This window comes from Trichosurus vulpecula, chromosome 3 (assembly GCF_011100635.1).
Source record: "Trichosurus vulpecula isolate mTriVul1 chromosome 3, mTriVul1.pri, whole genome shotgun sequence".
NCBI lineage: Eukaryota > Metazoa > Chordata > Mammalia > Diprotodontia > Phalangeridae > Trichosurus > Trichosurus vulpecula.
In genome coordinates this window covers 317,702,262-317,726,337 of record NC_050575.1, presented here as the reverse complement: position 1 = coordinate 317,726,337, position 24,076 = coordinate 317,702,262, and the positions used below count along the sequence as shown (strand labels likewise).

The 24,076-nt window shown below is 39.8% G+C and overlaps 1 protein-coding gene across 1 annotated transcript in view; it reads left to right on the top strand.

Moving 5' to 3' along the window:
* Positions 1–24,076, top strand: part of SLC66A3 (solute carrier family 66 member 3) — a 36,857-nt gene that overhangs the window by 7,036 nt on the left and 5,745 nt on the right. Inside the window, exons 2-4 of the mRNA XM_036750190.1 lie at positions 13,936–14,018; positions 14,315–14,384; positions 19,917–19,974. Coding sequence (XP_036606085.1) covers positions 13,936–14,018; positions 14,315–14,384; positions 19,917–19,974 — 211 coding nt within the window. The remainder of the gene's footprint in view (positions 1–13,935; positions 14,019–14,314; positions 14,385–19,916; positions 19,975–24,076) is intronic.

The following is a 24,076-nucleotide window of genomic DNA, read 5'->3' as shown; positions in this document are numbered from 1 at the left end:
TATACACATAGAATCACACATATAGATACACATGTACACATATATACACACCCAACATACATACATATAGACGTACATACCTACACTTAGATATCTATAGTCATACTCATATATAGACATGTACATTCATATGCATCTATGTAAGACTGAGCTATACTTGTTTATCTTCTGTTTCTCTGAGGGTGTATATGTCTTCCTTCATAGGCCCAAGTCTGTCCACATTTTTCTAAATAGTATTTTTTTAGAAATAAAAAGAATTCAGTACAGTCAATCCATATATTAATAAGAGTCCAACAATGTGCACTGTGTAACACCCGTGGACCTCTCACCTTCACAGAGGAATAGGTTGAGAGTGTCTTTTCATGTCTTTTCATTCAAGTCCTGCTTGCCTTTGTAATTTTGTTACCACTTTTGATTTTTTTTGTTGTGTCAGTTTTTTCTATTTATGTTGTTGTAGTTACTATGTATAGTATTTTCTTGGTTCTGTTTATTCTGCATCAATTCATATGGATCTTCCTTTGCTTCTTTGTATTCATCACACGTATCATTTCTTATATCAGAGTAATATTCCTTTACATGTACTTATAATTTGTTTCTGTAGTTAGGTGGTGCAGTGGATAGAGCACTGGGATTGAAAATAGGAAGACTCTTCTTCCTGAGTTCAAATGTGACCTCAGATACTTACTTGCTATGTGACCCTGGGCAAGTCACTTAACCCTGTTTGCCTCAGTTTTCTCATCTGTAAAATGAGATAGAGAAGGAAATGGCAAACCACCACAGTATCTTTGCCAAGAAAACCCAAATGGGGTCATGAAGAGTTGGACATGACTGAAAAACAACACAAAACTACAATTTGCTTAGCCCTTCCCCAATTGACGGGCCTATACTTTGTCTCCAATTCTTAGCTATCATAACAGGTGCTGCTATAAATATTTTGGATTTTATGGGGACTCTTTTCCTATGGCTTCTTTGTAATGTAATCCCAGTAAGGGAGTCTCTATAGTCTCTGTTTCAAAGGATATGGATATTTTATATGTTTTGTAAGATTGCACATGTATAACCTGTATCAAATTGCTTGCTTTCTCAGAAAGGGAGGAGGGGAAGGATGGAGAGAAAGAATTTGGAACTCAAAATTTTTTTAAAAACCCCAAATTTTAAAAAGAGTTGTTGCATGTAATTAAAAAAAAAGATAATATTTAAAAAAAAACCAAAGAGTATGGACATTTTAGTCACTTTATTTGCATAATTCCAGATTGTTTTCCAAAGTGCTTGGAACATTTCAAAGCTCCACCAACAGTCTGTTAGTACACTTATCTTTCCACAACCTCAACATTGACAGTTGCCATTTTTTGTCAGTTTTTGCCAGTTTTCAGGGTGTGAAGTGAAACCTCAGGATTGTTTTGATTTGCGTTTTCTTATTAGGGATTTGCAGCATTTTTTCATGCAGTTGTGAATATTTTGCAGTTCTTTTTGAGAACTGTTTGTTCATATCCTTTGACCATTTATCTACTTGAGAATGGCTACTGGTCTTATATTTGTTGTTTATATATCTTGGATACCAAATCCTTACCAGGAAAATTCTATACAAAGTTTTTTCCCATTTGACCACTTCCCTTTTATCCTAGATGCAATAATATTGGGTATGTAAAAGCTTTTCAGTTTCAAGTAATCAAAGTTATCTGTTTCATCCTTTGTAATTGTCTCTGTTTCTTGTTTGGTTAAGAATATGAGATTCAATCATCCATAAACTCCTTCAAACATCAGATGACGAAACAAAGACCCAGAGAGGTCAAGTGATTTGCCCAGGGTCACAATGTGATCATGGCAAAACCAGTACTTAGTATCATAGATTTAGAAGTAAAAGGGAGCTTAGATTTTACCTCATTTTACAGAGGAAGAAACTAGCCCAGTAAATTGTCACTTGCCTGAGGTCACACAGTGGCAGAGCTGAGATTAGAACCCAGGTCCTCTGACTTCAAGTGTAGAATTTTTTCTACTCTATCCCACCACTGCCTTTTATTTTACTTCTTGTTAATTAATTGTACCCATTTTCCCACTGAAAATTGGATTCACTGAAAAATGGAGGCTGTTCCTTTATGGAGGAGATGGGAGACCATGTGTGTGGTATACAGCACATGCTGCCATACTCAGTTGGTTTTCCTGAACTGCTTTTCTCTCTCTTTTTTATCCTTTGTTTTGTGGGAGAAAAGGGATATATTTGGAAACAAAAGTGATATAAAAACCAAAGTTATCAATAAAGGTAAATAAAATAAAATTAGCAGACTACGAATGGTGTAAGTGGCAACTTGTAATTCACCTTTGAACTACGATACCATATTTTCAGCCATTCTGGATAAATCTGGGTTAATAAAGTCCAAAGGAGCTTCATTTCCAATTCTTTTTCTTGGCAGTAGGAGCCAAGCAGTTGAGACTTTATGTAATTGATATAAGCAAAGAAGGAATGACAATTTTTTCTTGTATATGCAGTTTTCATATCATTGGGTCAAAGTGCCTATGGTTATTCAGCTTCTGGGTTAAGGGACTCTCAGATCAATTGTAGAAGCTTATGAATTCATGGGTTTATTGCCTGATTCAGAAAATCTCACCTAATGTTGTTATTCGACACTCTGGCTATCCTGCTATTACGCCTAGCCCTGGTCATTAATCTGCACTCACTCACTAGGTTACTTAAGTACAGCCTGGGTATTTCCACAGAGAGCCCCCAAGGATGTAGCTTCTGACCCTTGAAAGAGTATGTAATTTAAGACAAACACCGATGGATGTGGGAGTGAAAGGTAAAAAAGTTCCTTAGACAGTAGAATAATAAAATAGACCAAATGATACCCAGGTTTTGCCAAAATTGTTCCTCTAATAATAATGATAGCCCACATTTAATATCTGCAAGACACTTTATCCTCATAATAATTCTGTGAGAAAGGTGCTATTATTACCCCATCTTACAGAGGAGGAAAGTGAGGGAGACGGGCAAAATGACCTGCCCAGGGTCACAAAGCTAGTGTCTGAGTCATGATTTGAACACAGGTCTTCTTCCCAATACCAGGGCTAACTATCTGCTGTGCTACTTCTTCCCTGAAGAGGGCGCTGTGTCAAGGCAACTGGCAGGTTCCCTTCACAGCTAAAGGTGACACCTATTCTGGAGCCTGTCTGTCCAGCTTTGATAGGGAAAACCTTGATTATATTGCAACGGAGGATGGGATTGGGGATTCTGTGGATGGTGACAAGGCTTTATGAACTCCTAGGGAACTAGAGAGGAATTCCATCAGAAATTCTTCTGCTTTGGGTAGTATGTGGGAAGCTTCCGGAGGAGAAAGCAGAACTTGGAGTCAGGAATACCTACGTTCACATTCTCACCTCTGACACTATGTGACCATGAGAGAGTCATATCACCTCTGCTAATACCTGTAGTAAAGTAGCTACTTCAGGATTTAGTTTAGAGACTGATGGGGTAATGTTTAAGGCAGCCAGACATGATGGACAAGGCTCTGGCTTCAGTCAGGAAGACATGACTTCAGAATGCTCTGACTGACACTTAGAAGCTGTGTAACCAAATTATTTATTTTTATGAGTCCCAGTTTCCTCATCTGTAAAATGGGGCGAATACCCATGGCACTGACTTCACAGGGTTGTTGTAAGGCTCAAGTGAGATAATGTCTATAAAGCAGACATTTAAAACTTTAAAGCATTATATAAATGCCAGTTATTACATTAATATTAATAATAAACAATGCTGGACAGGGAATCTGTAGACCTGGGTGCTTTTACAGCTATTCCCAAAGTTCTCACTAACTTTTTCTCTCTGGGCCTCATTTCCTTTATCTGTAAAATGAGGAGTTTCAAACCCTTTCCAAGACTTAATTTTTATGATTTATCCTACTGTGAAATCCCAAGAATAAAAAAACATTCTAAAATTCCTACTGATGCTAATGAAATTGTATGTTAAGGGGAAAAAAAACATGAATGGCTTTTGTGGTTGACAGAGTCACAGAACGTTCTATCTGGAAGCCAACTGGAAGGAGGGTAACCAGTGGGAGGGTGGGCCTGATGAAGACCAGAGGAGTGCAGCCATGTGGGAGAAGATGAGAAGGCTGCCCTGGACCCCTCCGTTAATAGAGGAAGAAGCTTTCCTTACAATAGCCTAGCCAGGAGTACAATACAAGTATTGCTGTACCCATTATACAGAGGAACCTGAAAGAGAGCTAAGGAGGAAGATGAAGTGATTTTCCCAGGGGACAAACAATGCACAAGTATTTGGGTCCTGATTTGAATCTACATCAATTGCTTTTTCCAACACAGTACTCAAAAACAAACCCCAACTGATGAGTTAATAATACATGAAGAAACTGTTCATGAATAAAAATACAAATCTGGTGTGTGTCTCTGTCTGTCTCTGTCTCTGTCTGTCTTTTATCTCTGTGTCTCTGTCTCTCTCTGTCTCTCTCTCTCTCTCCCACTGTCGCTCCTCCCTTCCCTGTATTCAGTTTCTAGGTTATTATGCCTTATTAGGTATCTACCATTGTAAGTTATGTTTTCTCGACCAGTGGTAGTCAGTCTTTGCTGAAGCCTGTTTTTCCAGCTTGAATGACCAGGCTGGGCTAAAGGATTGGGCCCTTGTTTTAGATCTGGCATGGTGAAGTCACTTAATTCCTCTCTACTCAGGTTTCAGAGTTCCTTTGCCCCCACCTTCTCAAGAGCACATTGGCAGGAATGATGCAACAAAGCATACTTGGTCCCACTGAGGCAGGGTCAGTAAATCAGCAACTGAAGTGAGCATTTGCTTATGTGTCTCCCTCCCCCCGCCCCCACCCCCTGCCCAGGACAAGGTGTCCTGAAAGATGCTTGAGAAACAGGCTGCAGGAAGTGAGGTGGACTGGGTGTCAGGAGACCTGAGGTCTGTTATCTGTAGGGGTACGGTAGAAAGAGCGATGGCTTTGGAGTCGGGGACCTGGCCTCAAATCCTGCTCTGGCAGTTGTTACCCATGTGATGATGAACTTGTCATTTGATCTCCTTGGCCTTAGTTTCCTCATCTATACAATAAGATGGTTCAATTACTACTACTACTACTACTACTACCACCACTACTACTACCACCACTACCACCTATCATTTCCAAAGTGCTTTAAGAATTGCAAAGTCATATTCACATGTATCTCACTAGAACTTTTTGTAATAGGTGCTATTATTCCAATTTTACAGATAAAGAGATTAAGGGACTTGCCCAGGGGCATACAGATAAGTGTCTGAGACCAGAATAGAACTCAGCTCTTCCTGTATTTGTTGGCTGCTAAGATCCCTTCCAGTTCCATATCTGTGAGTCCAGCCGTTTGATTTTAAGCAAGTCATTTCCCTCATCTGGGTTTCATTTTCTTCCATCTGTACAACGAAGAGCCTGAAGTAGATAGTCTCATAAGGTCCCTCCCAGCTCCAACACTAGAATTTTATATTCTTGACAGTCTAATTAGAGGAACAGAATTGTGTGTGTGTGTGTGTGTGTGTGTGTGTGTGTGTGTGCGTGCGTGTGTGTGTGCGCACGTGTATAAAGACTTCATTATATATACAGGATATTGTAAAAATCATACTATACTTTTAAGCTTTTAAAGCTTATACATACATAACATACACGTACACACACATAAGCATAGTTAGAGTGGCACACTAAACATGTATAAATATATAAAGGGTGTTCCAAAAGTGTTAGGTTTTAATACCTTAAACTTCTTTAAGTTTTGGGGGGATACCCTATATTGGTGATAACCAGTGGGCAGTCCATTATCTGTCTATACATCTTTATTTTAAAATTAAGATTTTTTATTTTTAGTTTACAACACACAGTTATGCATGTTTTTGAGTTCCAGATTTTCTTCCCCTCCCCTCCCCTCTTTCCTTCCCCACCCAAGACAGCTTGGAATCTGATATATCTTCTACATATAGCTTCGCATTAAACTTATTTACACAATAGTCAAGTTGTAAAGAAGAATTGTGACCAATGGAATGAATCATGACAAAGAAGAAACACCCCCCCCCCCAAAAAAAAGGAGAGCAAACAGTTTTCCTCAATCTGCATTCAGACTCCATAGTATTTTTCTGGATGTAGACAGCTGTCTCCATCGTGAGGCCTTTGGAGTTGTCTTTGTACCTTGTGTTGCCAAGAAGAGCCAAGTCTATTAAAGTTAGTCATCACAGAATCAATATGCCTGTGGTTGTGTACAATGTTCTGGTTCTGCTCCACTCACTCAGCATTATATCATATAGGTCTTTCTAGGTTATTATGAAGTCCATATCTTCCCCATTTCTTATGGCACAATAGTATTCCATTACATTCACGTACCACAACTTGTTCAGCCATTCCCCAATTGATGGGCGTCTCCTTGATTTCCAGTTCTTTGCTACCACAAAAAGAGCAGCTACAAATATTTGTACATATGGGTCCCTTTCCCACTTGTGTGATCTTTTTGGGATATAGCCCTAGAAGTGGTATTGCTAGGTCAAAGGGAATGCACATTTTTATAGCCCTTTGGGAATAGTTCCAAATTGCTCTCCAGAATGATTGGACCAGTTCACAACTCCACCAACAATGTAACAATGTTCCAATTTTCCCACATCCTCTCCACATTTACCATTTTCCTGTTTTGTCATGTTAGCCAATCTGACAGGAGAGATATGGTACCTAAGAGTTGTTTTGCTTTGCAGTTCTCTAATCAATAGTGACTTAGAGCATTTTTTCATATGCCTATAGACATCTTTAATTTCTTCCTCTGAAAACTGCCTGTTTATATGTTTTGACCATTTCTCATTTGGGGAAGGACTTGTATTCCTATAAATTTGGCTCAGTTCTCTGTGTATTTTAGAGATGAGGCCTTTATCACAGACATTGGTTGTAAAGATTTTCTCCCAATTTTCTGCTTCCCTCCTAATCTTTGTTGCATTGGGTTTTTTTTATACAAAACCTTTTCAATTTAGCATAATCAGAATTATCCATTTTGCATTTTATAATGCTCTCTATCCCTTGTGTCACAAATTCTTCCCTTTCCCATATATCTGATAGGTAAAATATTCCTTGCTCTCCCAAACTGCTTATAGTATCAGCCTTTATTCCTAAATCATGAACCCATTTTGACTTTATTTTGGTATATGGTGTAAGATGTTGGTCTATGCCCAGTTTCTGCCCTACCATTTTCCAATTTTCCCAGCAGTTTTTGTGAAATAGTGAATTCTTAGCCCAGAAGCTGGATTCTTTGGGTTTATCAAAGAGTAGATTGCTATAGTCCTTGACCACTGTGTCGTGTACCTAACCTATTCCACTGATCCTCCACTCTGTTTCTTAGCCAGTACCAAGTAGTTTTGATGACTGCTGCTGTATAGTACAGTTTAATATCTGGTATGGCTAGGCCACTTTCCCTAGCATTTCTTTTCATTAATTCCCTTGATATTCTGGACCTTTTGTTCTTCAGATGAATTTTGTTATTATTTTATCCAGCTCTGTAAAATAATTTTTTGGTAGTTCGAATGGTATGGCACCGAATAAGTAAATTAATTTAGGTAAAATTGTCATTTTTATTATATTAGCTCATCCTAACCATGAACAACTGATGTTTTTCCATTTATTTAGATCTGACTTCATTTGTGGGAAAAGTGTTTTGTGATTATGTTTATATAGGCCCAGGGTTTGTCTTGGCAGATAGACTCCCAAATATTTTGTAGTGTCTACAGTAACTTTAAATGGTATTTCTCTTTCTATCACTTGCTGATGGACTTTGTTAGTAATGTATAGGAAAGCTGGGGATTTATATGGGTTTATTTTATATCCTGCAACTTTGCTAAAGTTTTTTATTATTTCAAGTAGTTTTTTACTTGATTCTCTTAATCATCATATCATCTGCAAAAGTGATAATTTAGTTTCTTCTTTGCCTATTCTAATTCCTTCAGTTTCTTTTTCTTTTATTGCTACAGCTACTGTCTGTAAATCTTAAATGAACGAAAAGCCTTTCTACAGGTGCAAACATATACTACTGTTTTTTTACTGAAAGGAAGAAAATACTTGAAACTTGACTCCTTCAAAATGCTGAAGGAGTGGGGGTGGGGTGGCAATGGTCATCCAGACTATTCTCTAGCTTTTTGCCTGTTTGTGGGCATGACTCTTTAATAGGGTTTCCAAATGCTTTAGATAACTTTATCTCCTTAACTTCACTCTACTTCCCAGTGAGGTAGGGGGGGCAGGTTGAAGGTTCTAGGTTTAGAGAGGATGTTAGAGGTCATCTAGTCCAATTGCATTGAATTCAGCAAGCATTCCTAATGCTCCTATTTACTAAATAGTGTAAAAAAAAAAAAGACAAAAAATGAAGCCCATCTTGTTCCTGGGGAGTGTCCATTCTGTTGGGGATGATGAAGAGACACACACACGCACACACACACACACACACACACACAGAGGATACAGAATGCACAAAGTATATATGCTAAGTATTCAAAAAGCATTTACAAAGTAATTGGGGAGAAGGAAACCATTAACAACTGAGGGAATCCTGAATAGCCTCTGAAGGATGTGGTGCCTGGGCTATGTCTTGAAGAGAATGGGGGATTCCAAGAAACAGCTCTGGAGGGAGGGCACTGAATGAGGACAGTTAGGTATGTACGAATGAATGAATAAATGCATAAATGCATGGATGAATGAAAAAAGTATATATCAGGTGCTTTCTTTGTGCCAGGCACTATGCTGAGTGTTAGGAATACAAATACAAAAGGGAAACCACTCACATTTTTATGTAGGTGGTGACAACAAATAAAGGAGAGTGGTATCCAGAAAAGGGAATTTGGGTATGGGTAATCACAGGATTGGTGCCTTGGTGTGTGTAAGGGAAGTAATGTGAGATGAATCTAGAAAGACGAGCTGGAGGGCTTTTACTTGAAGGGCTTTTAGATCTGTAAAATCGTGCAGTATAAAGAACTCTGGATTTGCATCCCAATAGTTACCATGACCATGGCTAAATAAATCACTTAGCTCTTTAAACCTCAGTTTATGAGGATCATGGATTTAGAGCTGGAAGGGAACTTAACAGTCATTCAGTCCAATCTCCTTATTTTATCAGTGGGGAGCTGAAGTCCAAAAAAGCTTTGGCCACGATTACAGAAGTGGCAGATACAGGATTTGAAGCAGATCCAGTGACTCCAAGTTCAACAATTTTTTTCTGTTGTTCCATGATGCTTCTACTCTTTGTAAAATGAAATGTTGGATTTAGTAGTCTCCAAGTTCCTTTCTGGATCATTGTTTTTTTGGTGTGTATGTTTTTTTTTTTTTGGTTTTTTTTTTAGCAATACTCTTAGTTGCTAGTGAACAGCTTTTCCTTAATCTTCTTGATCTCTCTGCTCACAACATCTTGAATGATCTTTTCTCTCTAGGTTTTTGTGACATTGCCTTCTCCATTCCCTTCCTGTCTGGCTGACCACTCCTCAGTGTCTTTTTCTGTATTTTCATCCTTATCATACACTCTAAACTATGGTACTTCCCACCCTGAATCTTTCCTGGGACCTCTTCTTTCTCCTTCTGTGTCGCTTGGTGATCTCATCAGTTCTCACAGGAACTCTATCTCTATGCAAATGATTACCGGCTTTGTATATTCAGCCTTACTCTCTCTCCTGAGTTCTAGCCATCACCACCATCCTTTTGGACATCTCTAATTGATGTTCTGGAGGCATCTGTAGTAGCAATTTAGATTTGAAGATCTTCCCCACCCATTAATAGGCCATGTGGCCTGCTTACATCGCAGGAAGCCTAAGTCGCATGTGGTAGGAGGAGCTTCCTGACAGGAAAAGGAAGTTATATCACAGAATATGCTGAGAGAGAGCAGTTACGGCTGCTAATGGCGGCTGTCGTGATAGAGCTGAACAGACTGTGACTTAGTTGTACCCTGAGTTTGTTTTTGGGAAGGCACCCGCAGGGGGTCGACAGAGGTTTTGGGATGGCGAGGCTCCATGTTGTGATATTATGTATTGGATGTTACACTGCTGTGATGAATTGGGCGGATGGCTTATGGAATATGGTCCTCTGGTGTCTGAATAAATGTTACACTTCTACCTTCTTTGTGGACAGTCTCATATACTTTGTGATACAGAACGACATAGACATTTTGACAATTATCATCTGCACTGTTGTTTGCTTTACTGATATAGCATCCCAAGCTCAAGATGTCCAAAAGAGAACTCAATATCTTTTCCCCAGATCCTCCTTCTTCCCTATCCTTGTCCAGGGTACCACTGTCTTCTCGGTTACCCAAATTCAAAACCGCGGCATCATCCTCAGCTCTTCACTATTTACCCATATCTGTTATCATATTTGTCATTGTCACTTTCACAAAATCTCTTATCTCCCCTAATTTCAACAAACATTGTCATCGTCCTTCTTTAGGCCCTCGTCACCTCTCATGGGGACTATGGCAGTGGCCGTTTAACTGGTCTCCCTGCAAAAATGATAACAGCTAGGATTTCTACGACATTTTAATATTTGCAATGTGCTTCACAAGGATGTAGTTTTATCCCCACAACAACCCTGTGTGGTAGGTAGGTGTTATTATTATCCCGTTTGCAGATGAGAAAACTGAGGAAGACAGGTCAAGTGATCAAGACACTTGCCCAGGGTCACACAGTGTCTGATGTAGGATTTGAACTCAGGTTTTCCTGAATCTAGATCCATCTCTGCATCTTCAAGTCTCTCCCTACTCCATTCATCCTCCACTTAGCTGCTAAGGTGATCTTCCTAAAGCACAGGTCTGCCTATGTCAGCCCTCTATTCAAAACAAAGCAAAACAAAACTTTGGTGATTTCCCGTTAACTTCAGGATCAGTTATAGAGTTATGTCATTTAAAGCTCTTCACACGTTGACTCCATCCTACAATTCCAGTCTTCTTATACTTTCCTTCCTCTATCTACTCTCCAGTCTTCTTATACTTTCCTTCCTCTATCTACTCTACCATCCAGCTGACTTGTAGCTCCTTGAACAGGTTTCTTAATCTCCCACCTCCATGCATTTGCCCTGGCTGTCTCCCATGCTGGGAATGCTCTCCTTCATCTCTGCCTTTTAGTAACTCTAGTTTTTGCCAGTTCAGATCTTACCTTCTGTAGAAGGCCAAGGCTTTCTCCTCTCAGGATATCTTCTATCTACTCTGTATAGATCTTAAAGGTGCCCATTTCTTCACATGTTGTTCCCCTATCAAACGTAGACTCCTTGAGAGTAGCCACCCATTTGGCTTTTCTTTTCATCCCCAGCATGTAACACAGCACATGGCATACAGTAAGTACATAATAATAATGACAATGATAGATTGATACTTCGTATAAAGCACATTCAGGTAGTTAAATGGTACAGTGGCCTGAATTCAAATGTGGCCTTGGATACTTGCTAGCTATATGACCCTAGATAAGTCACTTCACCTCTGTCTGCCTCAGTGTCCTGAACTGCACAATGGGAATAATATCTTCCTCTCAGGTTTATTGTGAGTATCAAATGAAATAATATTTATAAAGTGCTGAGCACAGTGCCTGGCACATAGACGCTATATAAATGCTACCTATTATTATTGTTGTTTACAAAGTTCTGTATGTATGTTCTTTCTTCATCCCTTAAAGTAATTCTTTGAGGTAGTTGCTATTATTTTTTGATAATAATATTTTATTTTCCCCCAAGTACATGTTAAAATAATTTAAAATTTAAAAAATATTTTTGAGTTCAAATTCTGTTCCTCCTTTGTAGTTGCTATCATTAACTCCATTTTACAGGTGTAAAAAACTGAGACTGAGAAGGAGATTAAGTAACTTGCTCAGGGTGACACAGTGTAACAACAATGCTGCTTGCTGCTACTGTGGCTGTGTGAGGCCAATGACACCAGCACACAGGAGGGCTGCTAGCACAGGTTCTTTGATCTGCTTTTCTAATGAAAGGAACTTCAAGGGGTTAACAGTCTTACTTTAATTAAACATACATACACCATTCACTTGGTTCAGGGGAAAAAGTCAGCACCCTGAACTTCAGAGCAAATACAAACAGAAACTACAAACAGATCAACAGGTAGGCTTTGTCTGATCAGGACATCACATACGTAGTTACCAAAAAGAGAAGTACCAACATCTGGGTTTTCAAAGGAGGTGACTGCTTCAACGGCTTACCCAGAGCCTCATCACTAAGCCTTTCAATGAGTGTGCCCCCAAAAGCAAAGTGCCAACCTCAGAGCTTTTATACCCTGTTTAGGACCCCGAGGACTCAGAGCCTACTTAGGAAAAAGATCTGGGGCCTGGGGTCTAGGGCTTTCTTGTTTCTTAAGCAGGTCAAAGACTTTTGATTCAGTCAAAGACTCCCAATTGGAACAAAGGCACTTGATCCAAAAGAGAACAGCAAAAAAGTCCCACCTTCATTATCATAATACACAGTCAGAATATTTGAGGCAGGATTCTAACTGCAGTCCTTCTGACTGTAAGCCTTTACATTCAGGTGCCTAACAGTGACTGATTTCCATCCAGATGTCCCATCCAGAACCTACACATAGTGCCTTCCCTGGTTTTCTTGTAGGAGGCTAGTGTGGGAGGAGAGAACTGAGGGAGTTGGGAGATGAGATCCACGGCCAGGAGGAATTCTCTCCTTGCCAAGCTTGAAACCCTTCCTGTAAAGCAGCAGCTAGCTGCTGGGCTGCCAGGCCTCAGCCTCGCCCCAGTCAGAAACAAGATACCAAGAAGACACAGCTTAGTAAGATTCGTTTTCTTCTTATAAGTTCACGTTTCCTTATTGCCTTTTTATAGTTTGGAAAACTATAGATGGTTATTAGAAAAGTAATGAGTTGGATGCTCTGAATTACTTAGGGACAAACGTCAGGGAAATTTTTGAGTTTGATTTTCTTAAGAGTCAATGGTTCAGTGAAGCTCAGAGGCAAGGGGTGCCTGCAATCTTACGGAAAGAACCTTGGATCTGGAGTCAGAGGACTTGGGTTCAAATTCTGGCTCTGCCAGTGAGAGATAATCAATCCCTTTGGGCAAGTTACATACTCTGAGTCTCATCTGTAAAATGAGGAGGTTAGATTAAGTGATTTCAAAGGTCCCTTCCAATTCCAAATTTATGATCCTGTGCAGATCTCTAACTTGTAACCTAGGGACAATTAGGTGGTCCCCTGGATAGAGTGCCAGACCTAGAGTCAGGATGACTCATCTTCCTGAGTTCAAATCTGGCCTCATACGCTAGCTGTATGACCTTAGGCAAGTCACTTAACCCTGTTTGTCTCCAGTTTCCTCATCTGTAAAATGAGCTGCCCTAGTCTGGCACCTCCAAGGTGCTTAATAAATGTAAACTGAATTGAATTGTATAAGCCTGGGACTTGTAGCGCTCATCTGAAGTCCCTGTTTAGGGGAGGCTGAGGCTAGTGGTCCACTGGAGTTTGGGGGTTCCAAGCTGCAGTAGTACTAAATCAGGCACAAATAGGATGAGCCTCTAGGATCAGGGGACCACACCAGGCTGCCTAAGGAAGGACAGACTGGTCCAGGTGGAAATATAGCAGGTCAAAGGTTGGGTGGTGAGTGGCCAGTGCACTTCTAGCCTGGGTGAAATAAAGACTGAGTCTTTAAAAGTACAAAAGAGAATTGCATTATTCATGTGTTACTTTCCCTTGGAACTGTGGTGTTATTGCTTATACAAATACATATACAAATTATCCCAAAAGCAGCTTAAAATTTCACTGAGACTTTAGGAATTCTCTGTGTATCCATATGATAAAAATAAAACAAACTCAGGGCCTTGCATACAGTAGTCACTTAAAAACTGCTGAATTTCTTCTTCACCTTAGTCTTCTCAGGGGCTAGTCTTACTCATGATTTTCATCTTTGCCGATCAATTCTAAAAAAAGTCCTTTCTGAGCAGATTCCATTTCTCTTTTCCCATCCAGATTCCTTGTGTTTTTACGGTACCAGAGTTATTACAGCTACCCTCTGCTGACCTACCTGGAGTACCCAATCCTCATTGCACAAGGTAATCTTGGGACGGGGGAGGTTTGGACCAGTCCTACAATTTCATTGGTAAAAGGAATTCCCTGGGAGGAAACTTCCTCTAAAAATTCAGAATGGCCCCTGCTCTACAGACTTTAGTCCTAAAGAATTCCTGCGGATACTGGAATCTTAAGTGTCTTACCCTGGGTCACATAGCTAGTGTGCATTAGAGGTAAGACTCAAACCCAGGCCTCCTGAGTCTGCCTCTCTTAATTGTTCCCTTCTATTTTCGATATTCTTTTGTCTCCTCTCTCACCTCTATCAACTTTTCTCTTTCAGATGTTGTCCTCTTGCTATGTATTTTTCACTATAATGGAAGCATGAAGCAGGCCATCCCATATGTTGTCATGTATCCTTTTGGTATCTTTAAGAAGCTGAAATCCCAATGGTGTTTGTTATTCATTAACGGTATGTGAATTGTTGTCTGGAGTTTGCTGGGTTCTCTTAGGTGGCAGAACTAAGAAGATGGGAGTCAGCATTCTGGATGGTACGTGTGCATTAATAGAGACAAAAATGCATGCATGAAATGCCTCAAGTTCACTGACTTTGTACCATAAAAGTGGGTCTGTTTTCCTCCAGCGTAGATGGCAATCTCTTTTGCCTTAGTTACCTAATGGTTTCATGATTTGCTTGTCTTGCCTTGAGGGTCTGTTTCTGCATAAATACTAGTGAAAGATCCCCCATTGCTAAAACAGTGGCTTACAACTTTATTAGTTTAAATTGGGGGTTCTTATTCTTCATGTGTCATGGAACCCCTTGGGTGGACTAATGAGGTCTGTGGGCCTCTTTTCAGAATAATGTTTTTAAATGCATCAGATGAGTACTTAGGAATACAAAGGAAGCCAAGTATATTGAAATATAGATATCAAAGGGGCAGCTAGGTGGCACAGCGGGTAGAGTGCTGAGCCTGGAGTCAGGAAGAACTGAGTTCAAATCCAGCCTCAGACACTTACTAGCTGTGTGATCGTGGGCAAGCTATTTAACCCTGTTTGCCTCACTTTCCTTATCTGTAAAACGATAGAAGGAAATGGCAAACCACTCCAGTATCTTTGCCAAGAAAACCCCAGATGGGGTCGTGAAGAATCAGACACAACTGAGAAACAACTGAAAAAAACAGTTATCGGAAAGTCTGTGGAGCACAGGTTAAGGTCTCTCCCTGTTTTATGGGTTGCATAGGAAAAACAGTATAAAAGTTGTCAGCAGATGTAGGACAGGAAACGGCCAAAAGATGAGATGATCTGACTACCCTGCCCTGGTCAGATTAAAGCAGCAACATTGGGTGATACATTTTAGAAGGACATTTATAAGCTAGCACATATTCAGAGGGGAGATAGCTGGCATGGCAACAGGCCTCAGGTTTGTGTTTCATTGAAAGTATTGAGATGTTTAACTTGGAAAAAAGATTTTAGCTTTCGTTAAGTATTTGAAAGGTGAGCATGTATAAGAGAGATTAGACTTACTCTTTTTGGCTCCAGAGGGCAGAACCTGGGGAAGGAAGTAAAGAGACAAGTAGTTCTAATGTAAGGAAAATCTTCCTAACAAGGAGAGCTGTCCCAAAAAGACAGATCTCTGTGTGTTGCCTTATATTTTCAGTTTTTCTGCAGCCCTTCTCATAGCCCTTGGTACCAGGCAATTCTCAAAAATTATGGAATCATATACCTTAGATTTGAAAAGGACCTCAGCGTTTACCTAGTTCAATACAAATATGGTTAAGGCTCTCCTGAAAAGAGGACATCCAGTCGTAGCCTCTCAATTATTCTTTGAACTTAATTGCTAAATTGCTTGAATACCTTCAGGCATGGGAAACTTGCTTCCTCACAATGCAGCCCATTATACTTTTGAAGTGTTCTAGTTGTTAGAAAGCTTTTCTTCATATGGAGCTGAAATTTGCCTTCCTCTAATTTGTACCCATTGCTCCTCGTTTGGACTTCTAAGCCTATTGAGACTCTTTAGATTTTTGAAGATAGGTATCATGTCCCCTAATTCATGTAAGGCATGATCTGTCCTCTGGCCATCCTGGTTACCCACTTCAGAACATGATTTGGTTTGTCCATATCTTTCCTAAATATGGTAGCCTTCTGGCAAGAGGAGGAGGAAGAAGAGGGTCATATATAGGTGACATAGTGTGGCAAAGGCCAGGAAATGTCTGGTTCTAGGCAAGGTAAGATGAAAGTTCACCCATCAGAGGTCACGTATAGGAATGGAGTCACAGTTCTGGTGGGAGGAGGCAGAGGACCAGAGTGAAAGTACCATGATTTGGGAATGGTTAGAAAATTATAAACTGTAAAATTTTTGCATGAACAAAATTAATAGAGCTAGTAAGTATCTTTTTTTTTTGAGGGGGGAAGGCAGGGCAATTGGGGTTAAGTGACTTGGCCAAGGTCACACAGCTAGTAAACTTGTCAAGTGTCTGAGGCCAGATTTGAACTCAGGTCTTCCTGACTCCCATGCCAGTGCTCTGCTCACTGTGCCACCTAGCAGCCCCAGCTAGTAAGTATGTTGAGGCCTGATTCGGACTTAATACTGCTCCACCTAGCTGCCCCCAGATACTCTGATACAACAATATTTATTACTGGTGAACATTGGTGGAGGTATGAGTTGGTTCTGCCATTCTGGAAAACAACTTGGAGCTATCCTAGAAAAGCCATTAAATTACACATATCTCTGGCCCAGCAGCACCATTTCAGGCCTTATATCAAAGAGAGATCAAAGATAACAGGAAAAATGCCATACATAGAAATATATTGTAGAACTTTTTTATGGTGGCAAAAACCTAAAGTAAGTGTCCATCAGCTTAGGAGTGCGTGAATGTAATATAATATTATGGTAGCATTAAGAAAAGACAAGAATTCTTAAGCTGTTAAGATTATATTAACTGGTGTATAGCAAAGTGAACAAAATTAATGGTATATTGTGTACAGTAACTACAACATAAAGAAAAGTAACAATAAAAGACATGAGACTTCTGATCAATGAATTGGCCGATTGTTTTTAGAGGACTGAATGTGAAATAGCTCCATCTTCTCAGAGAGGTGGTGGGCTATGGGTACAGAATAAGGCATATACTGTATTGGTTTGTTTTGCTTAACTGTATTTCCTTGTTACAAGGGATATTTGTATTGGTATGTTAGAATGGTAGATAAATAAAGCACCAATAAAATATGTATTTGGGGGAAAAATTCTTAAATGTGGTGCTCAGAAGTTAACACAGTGCTTTAGATGGGATCATTATACTTTCATTAATGTGAATGATACTACCATACCTTCCTAAACTGACCTGAAAATTAGCTTCAGGTCTTAAACTTTTGGAAAGTAGTTAAAATACTTTAAAGTTAAACAATATAATAATAATAACAATAATAGTTCTACTACTATTAATAAAAATCACCCCATACTTATCTTTGTGTAAATGACAAGGCTGCCAATTTCAGTAGAAAATTCATGTTCTGACAGTCACAGAAACTTGCCCACACAGCTGGGTGTGTGCGAAGAGTAACTTCAGTTGTGATGAGGATCAGGCATTCCATGTAGAGCTGGAAGGGACCTTGAGGAGCATGATCCAGTCCCACTGTTATATTTTACAGATGAGGAAACTGAGGCCAGAGAGAGACCTTTTGCAGAGCCTTCTTTTTCTTTTACAGGAAGCCGTTCCCAACTCCTCTTCTTTTTGCTAATTATTTAGTTATCTTTTCCATAGTTTACATAGTATATATTATGTTTGCATGTTGTCTTCACCATTAGCTTGTAAGTTCCTTGAGGACACTCTTTTGGATCTTTTTGTATCCCTAGCACTTAGCACAGTGCTTGGCACATAGTAGATGCTTGATAAATGTTTATTGATTAATTTGCCCATGGTCACAAGTGCATTAATATCAGTAGGGAGTAGAATCCAAGACTACTGACTTCTCGTATTGGGATCCACCATTATTGCAACTTGAGGGTGTGCTATTCACAGCACTGCCAGAAATGATGTTTGGAGATTAATGCCATTTTGGGGAGTGGGTAGGCTGCCTGGGTCTGACTGGGTGCTTTGCACACCTATTAATTAGTAGGTCTATCAGTATCCCATAAAATATCCCATTTATTGGGTTCCTCCATATTCATCAAAATTTACTGAACACAGCTATTTTTACATTGGCCAGAATGGGGAGGAGGGGAAAATAGAATGCTTAACTGCTGCTATGAGATTGCCTGTAAAATAGGTATAATGTCTCTTTAATTCAGGAATTGCTAAGTCATAACATTTGTAAAGCACTTAGCATGGTAGCTGCTATATAGTAGGTACTTAATAAATGCTTACCCCTTTATTTCCATCCCCCTCTCCATTCCAGTTGCTCCTAATAATGTACTTAGCAGTAGAAAAATATTGTCTACAAAAAGGGTTCTTGTTTCTATCCCATTGAGCGCATGGTAGGTGTTCCAGTTCTTTGCTACTACAGAAAAGACTGCAATAAATATTTTAGTGTGATATGGGACTTTTTTGTCATTTGACTTCTATGGAGTGCATGCTTAACAGTGGAATCTCAAGGATATGGATACAGTAGTTACTTTCTTTTCGCATATTTAAGAATTTGCCAGAATTGGGGCAGCTAGGTGGCACAGTGAGTAGAGCACCAGCTCTGGAGTTGAGAGGACCTGAGTTCAAATGCAGCCTCAGACACTTGACGCACTTACTAGCTGTGTGACCTTGGGCAAATCACTTAACCCCAATTGCCCTGCCTTCCCGCCTCAAAAAAACAAACAGAAGAAAAAAAAGAATTTGCCAGAATGGCTGTACCAACTCACAGCTCCACTGACAAAGCATTAGTGTGCCTATGGTTACACAGCCCCACCCCTCCCCAGCATCAACTATTCACATCTAGTTATCTTTGCCAATTTTCTGGGTGTGATGTAAGACCTCAATTTTTTGTTTCTCTTATCATTAGTGCTTTTGAAACATTCTTTCATGTGCCTTTTATGTTTGTAATTCTTTTGAGAACTGTTTGTCATATCCTTTGACTATTTATCTCATTGGAGAATAAGCTAGCGCTCTTTCCACTCTATGAGGCCATTTTACTTCCCCACATGGAGTTTATAATCCAGCCAAGGATCATAGGATCAGAACTGGAGCTGGAAGGAACCTCAGAAACCATTAGTTCACTGGCATTCCCCATTTTCCAGTTGAGATGCCTGAGGCTCAGGAAGGTTGAGTTACTTGCCCAAGTAAGGGTGCACAGGTGGTAATAAGCAGAGGCAGGATTTGAGCCTGAGACCTCTGACTCCAGAGCAGTTGCTCTTCCAACTGCCCTCCTGGTCCCTATATGGAGTTGCCATTCGAGGAGAGAATGAGAAACAGATAACCATAATACACAATTTGTGCTCTATTTTTGTTTTAAAGACAACAGTTTTGTATTGGAGGATCTGGGTTGGTTTATCAATTACTTGTTATGTGCCAGGCACAGTGCTAAGTCCCAGGGATACAAAGTCAAAGCTCATATTTTTAAGGGGGAAGCACATAAATAGGTATGGTCAGGACCACTACAAAGTAGATACAAGATAATGTTCAAGGGGAAAGGATCCTCTGGGGATACAAATACAAAAAAAAGTCCCTTAGCACAGTGTTTGAAAAATAGTAGGAACTTAATAAATGTATTTTCCCCTCATTTATTTATTCACTCAAGGAGTTGACATTCTAATGGGAGTAGAATACGTATTGGGGAGTGGTGGCCTAGAAAAACCAGGAGCTTTATCAAGGCAATCACAGAGATTGTGTACAGAACCATTGGGCAGTAGATCGTCATGCCCTTTCCAGCAGCAATGTGTGGTTCGATTACTGTTGACTGATTGTCGTGGTGCTGTCACAAACCATATGCTGCTGTTGTATGATTTAACGCTCTGACAGATTTCTGGGTGGATGGTACCTCTTGACTCTTCAAAAGTGGATAATAGACCTGGCAATGGTAAGTTTTTCATCTCTCAGTGAAAATGTTTGTGTATCTTAAGCTTTCTTTGTCATAATCAACATTTATTGAGCATCTTCTATAAAGTAATGAATGTGAAAATCCTTTAAAAACATTTCTGTGATGCTGTGAATTATTATTTTTGTCGTTTAAATATCTTTGCCAAATGCTCCCACTTCCTTTTTTTTTTTTTAACATGGTACTTTCTAAGCATTACAGAATTCATTTTTTAATAGAAACAGTGTCATCAGAACTTGTTACGGGCCAAACTATGTTTTTATGTATTGCTCTAAGAACCTAGTCACTATTTCAAAACATGTTTCTCGGATACTACATTTTAAATTTCACAATGCTTAGAATAGTTTGTTCCAAATAGAAATGGATTGGACAGTGTCATTGTAATAGGTCTCATGGTAACCCAGATGTGTGTCTTCTAGGCCGTGACTTGGAGTGGATTCTGGTCTTTTAAGTCTTAGTGCTTATTGGTAGAGATTAAATTATACATGGAACATGTAATAGGGCCAGTAAATAGCTATAAGCATATAGCTTCATACCTCTTCTTATGGGCCAAAGGTTTGCAGGTTTTTAGCCACAGTTCCAAAATGTTAACTGCTAAAATTAATTTTTAAAAATTAAACTTAAGATCTATCAGTGAACACAAATAATGAAATACACAAACAAGAGCAAACGAAAACATGAGTAAGATTGTAAATCATTTTATGTGAAGTTGGAAATTTTATTTTGTTTACATATCCTGTAAATTTTTTCAGTTTGTTAAAATGTATATAAATTAGTAATATTATCCTGATGGACTGCTTTTCTGTGTATTTAACTGAGCTTTGCTGCTCTTCCTATGTTTGTAACTGGCTTGGGTATTGTTTTGATTGTGCATCATTTCATACAAGTCCTCCCCCCACTTTTGGTTTAAACCATGATTTCCTCAGTATTAGCAACTTGCTTATCAGTCATATGAGAACTGCCAGAGGGCAACGAGAAGTTAATCAACCAGCATTTTATTAAGCACTTACGATGTGCCAGTGATAAGCTCTAGGGAATACAAGGACAATAATCAGACAGTCCCAATGATATATGCATATATGTATATGTGTGTACACACACACACACACACACACACACACACACACACACACACACGGTGATTCTTTTGAGAGGAGGCACTGTCAGCTAGAGGGGATAAGGACAGGCCTTACATAGGGGGCTGCTGAATTAAACTAGTTTTCAAAGTAAGTACAATCCAGACATAGTCACACAGTTAGTACAGGTCCAAAGCAGGACTTCAAGCCAAGTCTTTCAGACTCCAAGGCTGGGACTTTATGTGTTACAGTTATCGCTTCCACATCACAGCCTTCCCCATTGCAGTTTCATGGGTTGCATAATAAATTAAATGGGAATTTTGGGGGAGTTTTGTGGAAGCCACAGACAACTCGCAAAGGCCAGCAGATGACACAGAAAAAGTTTGGAAACTCAGAAATGCATAAACTATATATATAGTATTGTAAAATATCAACATGTTTTATCATTTAGTATCATAATAATTCAGACTTCTTCTCTGGTACAAAGAGAGGGCCCAAAAATTTTACGTGGATCCCCCAGATCACAGGGGTGCCACACCCCTAACCCCCAATATGGAAAGGATAACTGTATGTGTCACTGTGTCTCCCAAGTCTTCTCCCATTTTTTATGGTATAAAAATATCCCATTATATTTATTTACTACAGTTTGTTCCATGGTTCCCCAATCAACGAGCACATGGTTTGTCTCCAGTTTTTTGGCTATCACCAATAATTTCAGCCTTATAAATGTATGGTTTACAAAGTCATCTTCCTTACAACTTTGTGAGTTGGTACTGCAAATATCCCTGTTTAACAGATAAGGCAGCTGGGGCTCCATGACTTGCTGAAATTCATAAAACTAGAAAGTGTCAGAACAAGTCACCAACCCATGTCTTCCAGTTCTGAACCTAGTATTCTGTCCACTAGACCAGGTTATATTTCATATATAGGACCTATAGATGAACAAAGAATAGCAAAAACAATTTTCTTCCCTTGGGATGGTCTGGCAATTTACTCTTGGCCAAAGGGAGTATGACTTTACTGATAGGGAAATTGTCCTTAAACACTTTGACCCAACCCTCAGAGAAAAGGTACGTTAAATTGTGAAGATATTCTTACCCCCTGCTCACCACACCCAAGAGTCTTGGGCAGTTTGTTGACAATGTTTGCCATTATTGGGCAGACCCAGACTTTGGAACCCCTTGAAAGGTAGACTTTGTTTTTTCTTTTCTCTTTCTGTCTTCTCGTTTCTCTTTTGATTTTTATTTAAGATAATATGCAGGATTTTGATTGGCTCATCTTGAAGGTCAGACCCTGTTCTAATATTCCATGATAAACTTCAGAAAATGTCAGCTATTTCAACTAAGTGATTTGGGAATTAATGATGGACTTGAGCACCTCATTTTCTTAATCTTATTTGGCTCAGTGGCACTTGAGGCAGTAGGGAAAAAACACTGGACTTGGAGTAAGGAGACCTGGTTTCCAGGCCTTCCTCTTGGCATTTATTGGGTCATTTTGGCCAAGTCGCTCTCCTCATAGGCAATGGCATTTCATTTCCCATCCCAGCCTTTGCACCGGCTTTCCTTCTTGCCTGGAAAACAAATATTTCTTCCTCACCCCCACATTTTTGAAACTTTTGACTTCACCTTCTGCTGGATGCCTTTTTAAAATTTACATTTTTTTTTTCAGAGGGGAAGGCAGGGCAATTGGGGTTAAGTGACTTGCCCAAGGTCACACAGCTAGTAATTGTGTCAAGTGTCTGAGGCTGGATTTGAACTCAGGTCCTCCTGCCTCCAGGGCCGGTGCTTTACTCACTGTGCCACCTAGCACCTAGCTGCCCCCCCCCCCCCCATGCCTTTCTTGATCCTCAAGTCTGCTAGTGCCCTCCCCTCCCCCTAAGTCACCTTGTATCTATTTAGTATACATGTATCTATTTAGGTACATGCTGTCATCCCCATTGATGGCAGAAACTTGTGTCTTTGTATCCCAAGTACCTAGCACTGTGTTTGGCACAAACTTGGTGTTAACTGATTGAATAGTAAGGATATAATCAACTTTCTTGGCTTGTTGGAAGACTCTTCTGAGGTAATGTGTGAAATGTAATTTAAGAAGTACTTTTAAGTGCTTCTGTAATTACTACAGGGATGTTGGTACATCTTCTATAACACCACTGCAGGTGGTAGTAGACCATCCCTATGAGCTAGTGTCCTCCATCCCCCAACCTCCCTCCCCCCTTCCCACAAAGACCCTCTGCTGGCCAACTTTCTTTCTGGTAATGAATCTCTCCAAACCTTGCTGGGATGCTAGGTTTTGTACAGTGTGTATCTGAAGCTCTTCTAGTTGGCTGAGACCTACCAGACTTTGTGTTTTGCTGGCATGGTGGCCTCTGAGAACCTGGGGTCGCTTCCATGCCACATCCATAGGGTCATCCGTAGAAGTTATTTTAAGCGCTTATCAGAGGTGTAATTAGTAATTTTGGTACCCGGGCAGCAGCGTGCCTTCACATGAAAGTGCCTTCAGATTAACTTTATAACTCATGATGTGACAAGAACACCGGATGTAATTAAGATATCCAGTTGAGCAAGAGGGAGAATTATCACCGTAACTATGCCTTGTGCTTTCTAAATTTTCATGCCCTGCAAAAAAAAAAAAAAAAAAAAAAAGACCCAGTTGCCTTGGCTGGTTAGGTGTATGACTGCCTATGCCTTGATGAGGACTTATAAGCATCACATTTTAAACAATGCTTATCACATACACTTATTCCCAATGGTAGAAGACCTAGGTTTCTTTCATTCTAGGTTCTGCCCTGTCAGTGTAGGCAAGTCCAGGACTCTGGGCCTCATTGGCCTCTATACAATGAAATGGTTGGGGAAGAGAATCATGGTGTAGGATGAAGGGCACTGGATTTAGAGCTAGGGCAGAGGGGCTAACATTGAGGCTGCTACTTTTCTCATCTCTAACATTAAGAAGCCTTTTATTTCTCCTTTTGCACTTAAAAAAATAGTGAGGTGGAGCTTAATGGATGGAAT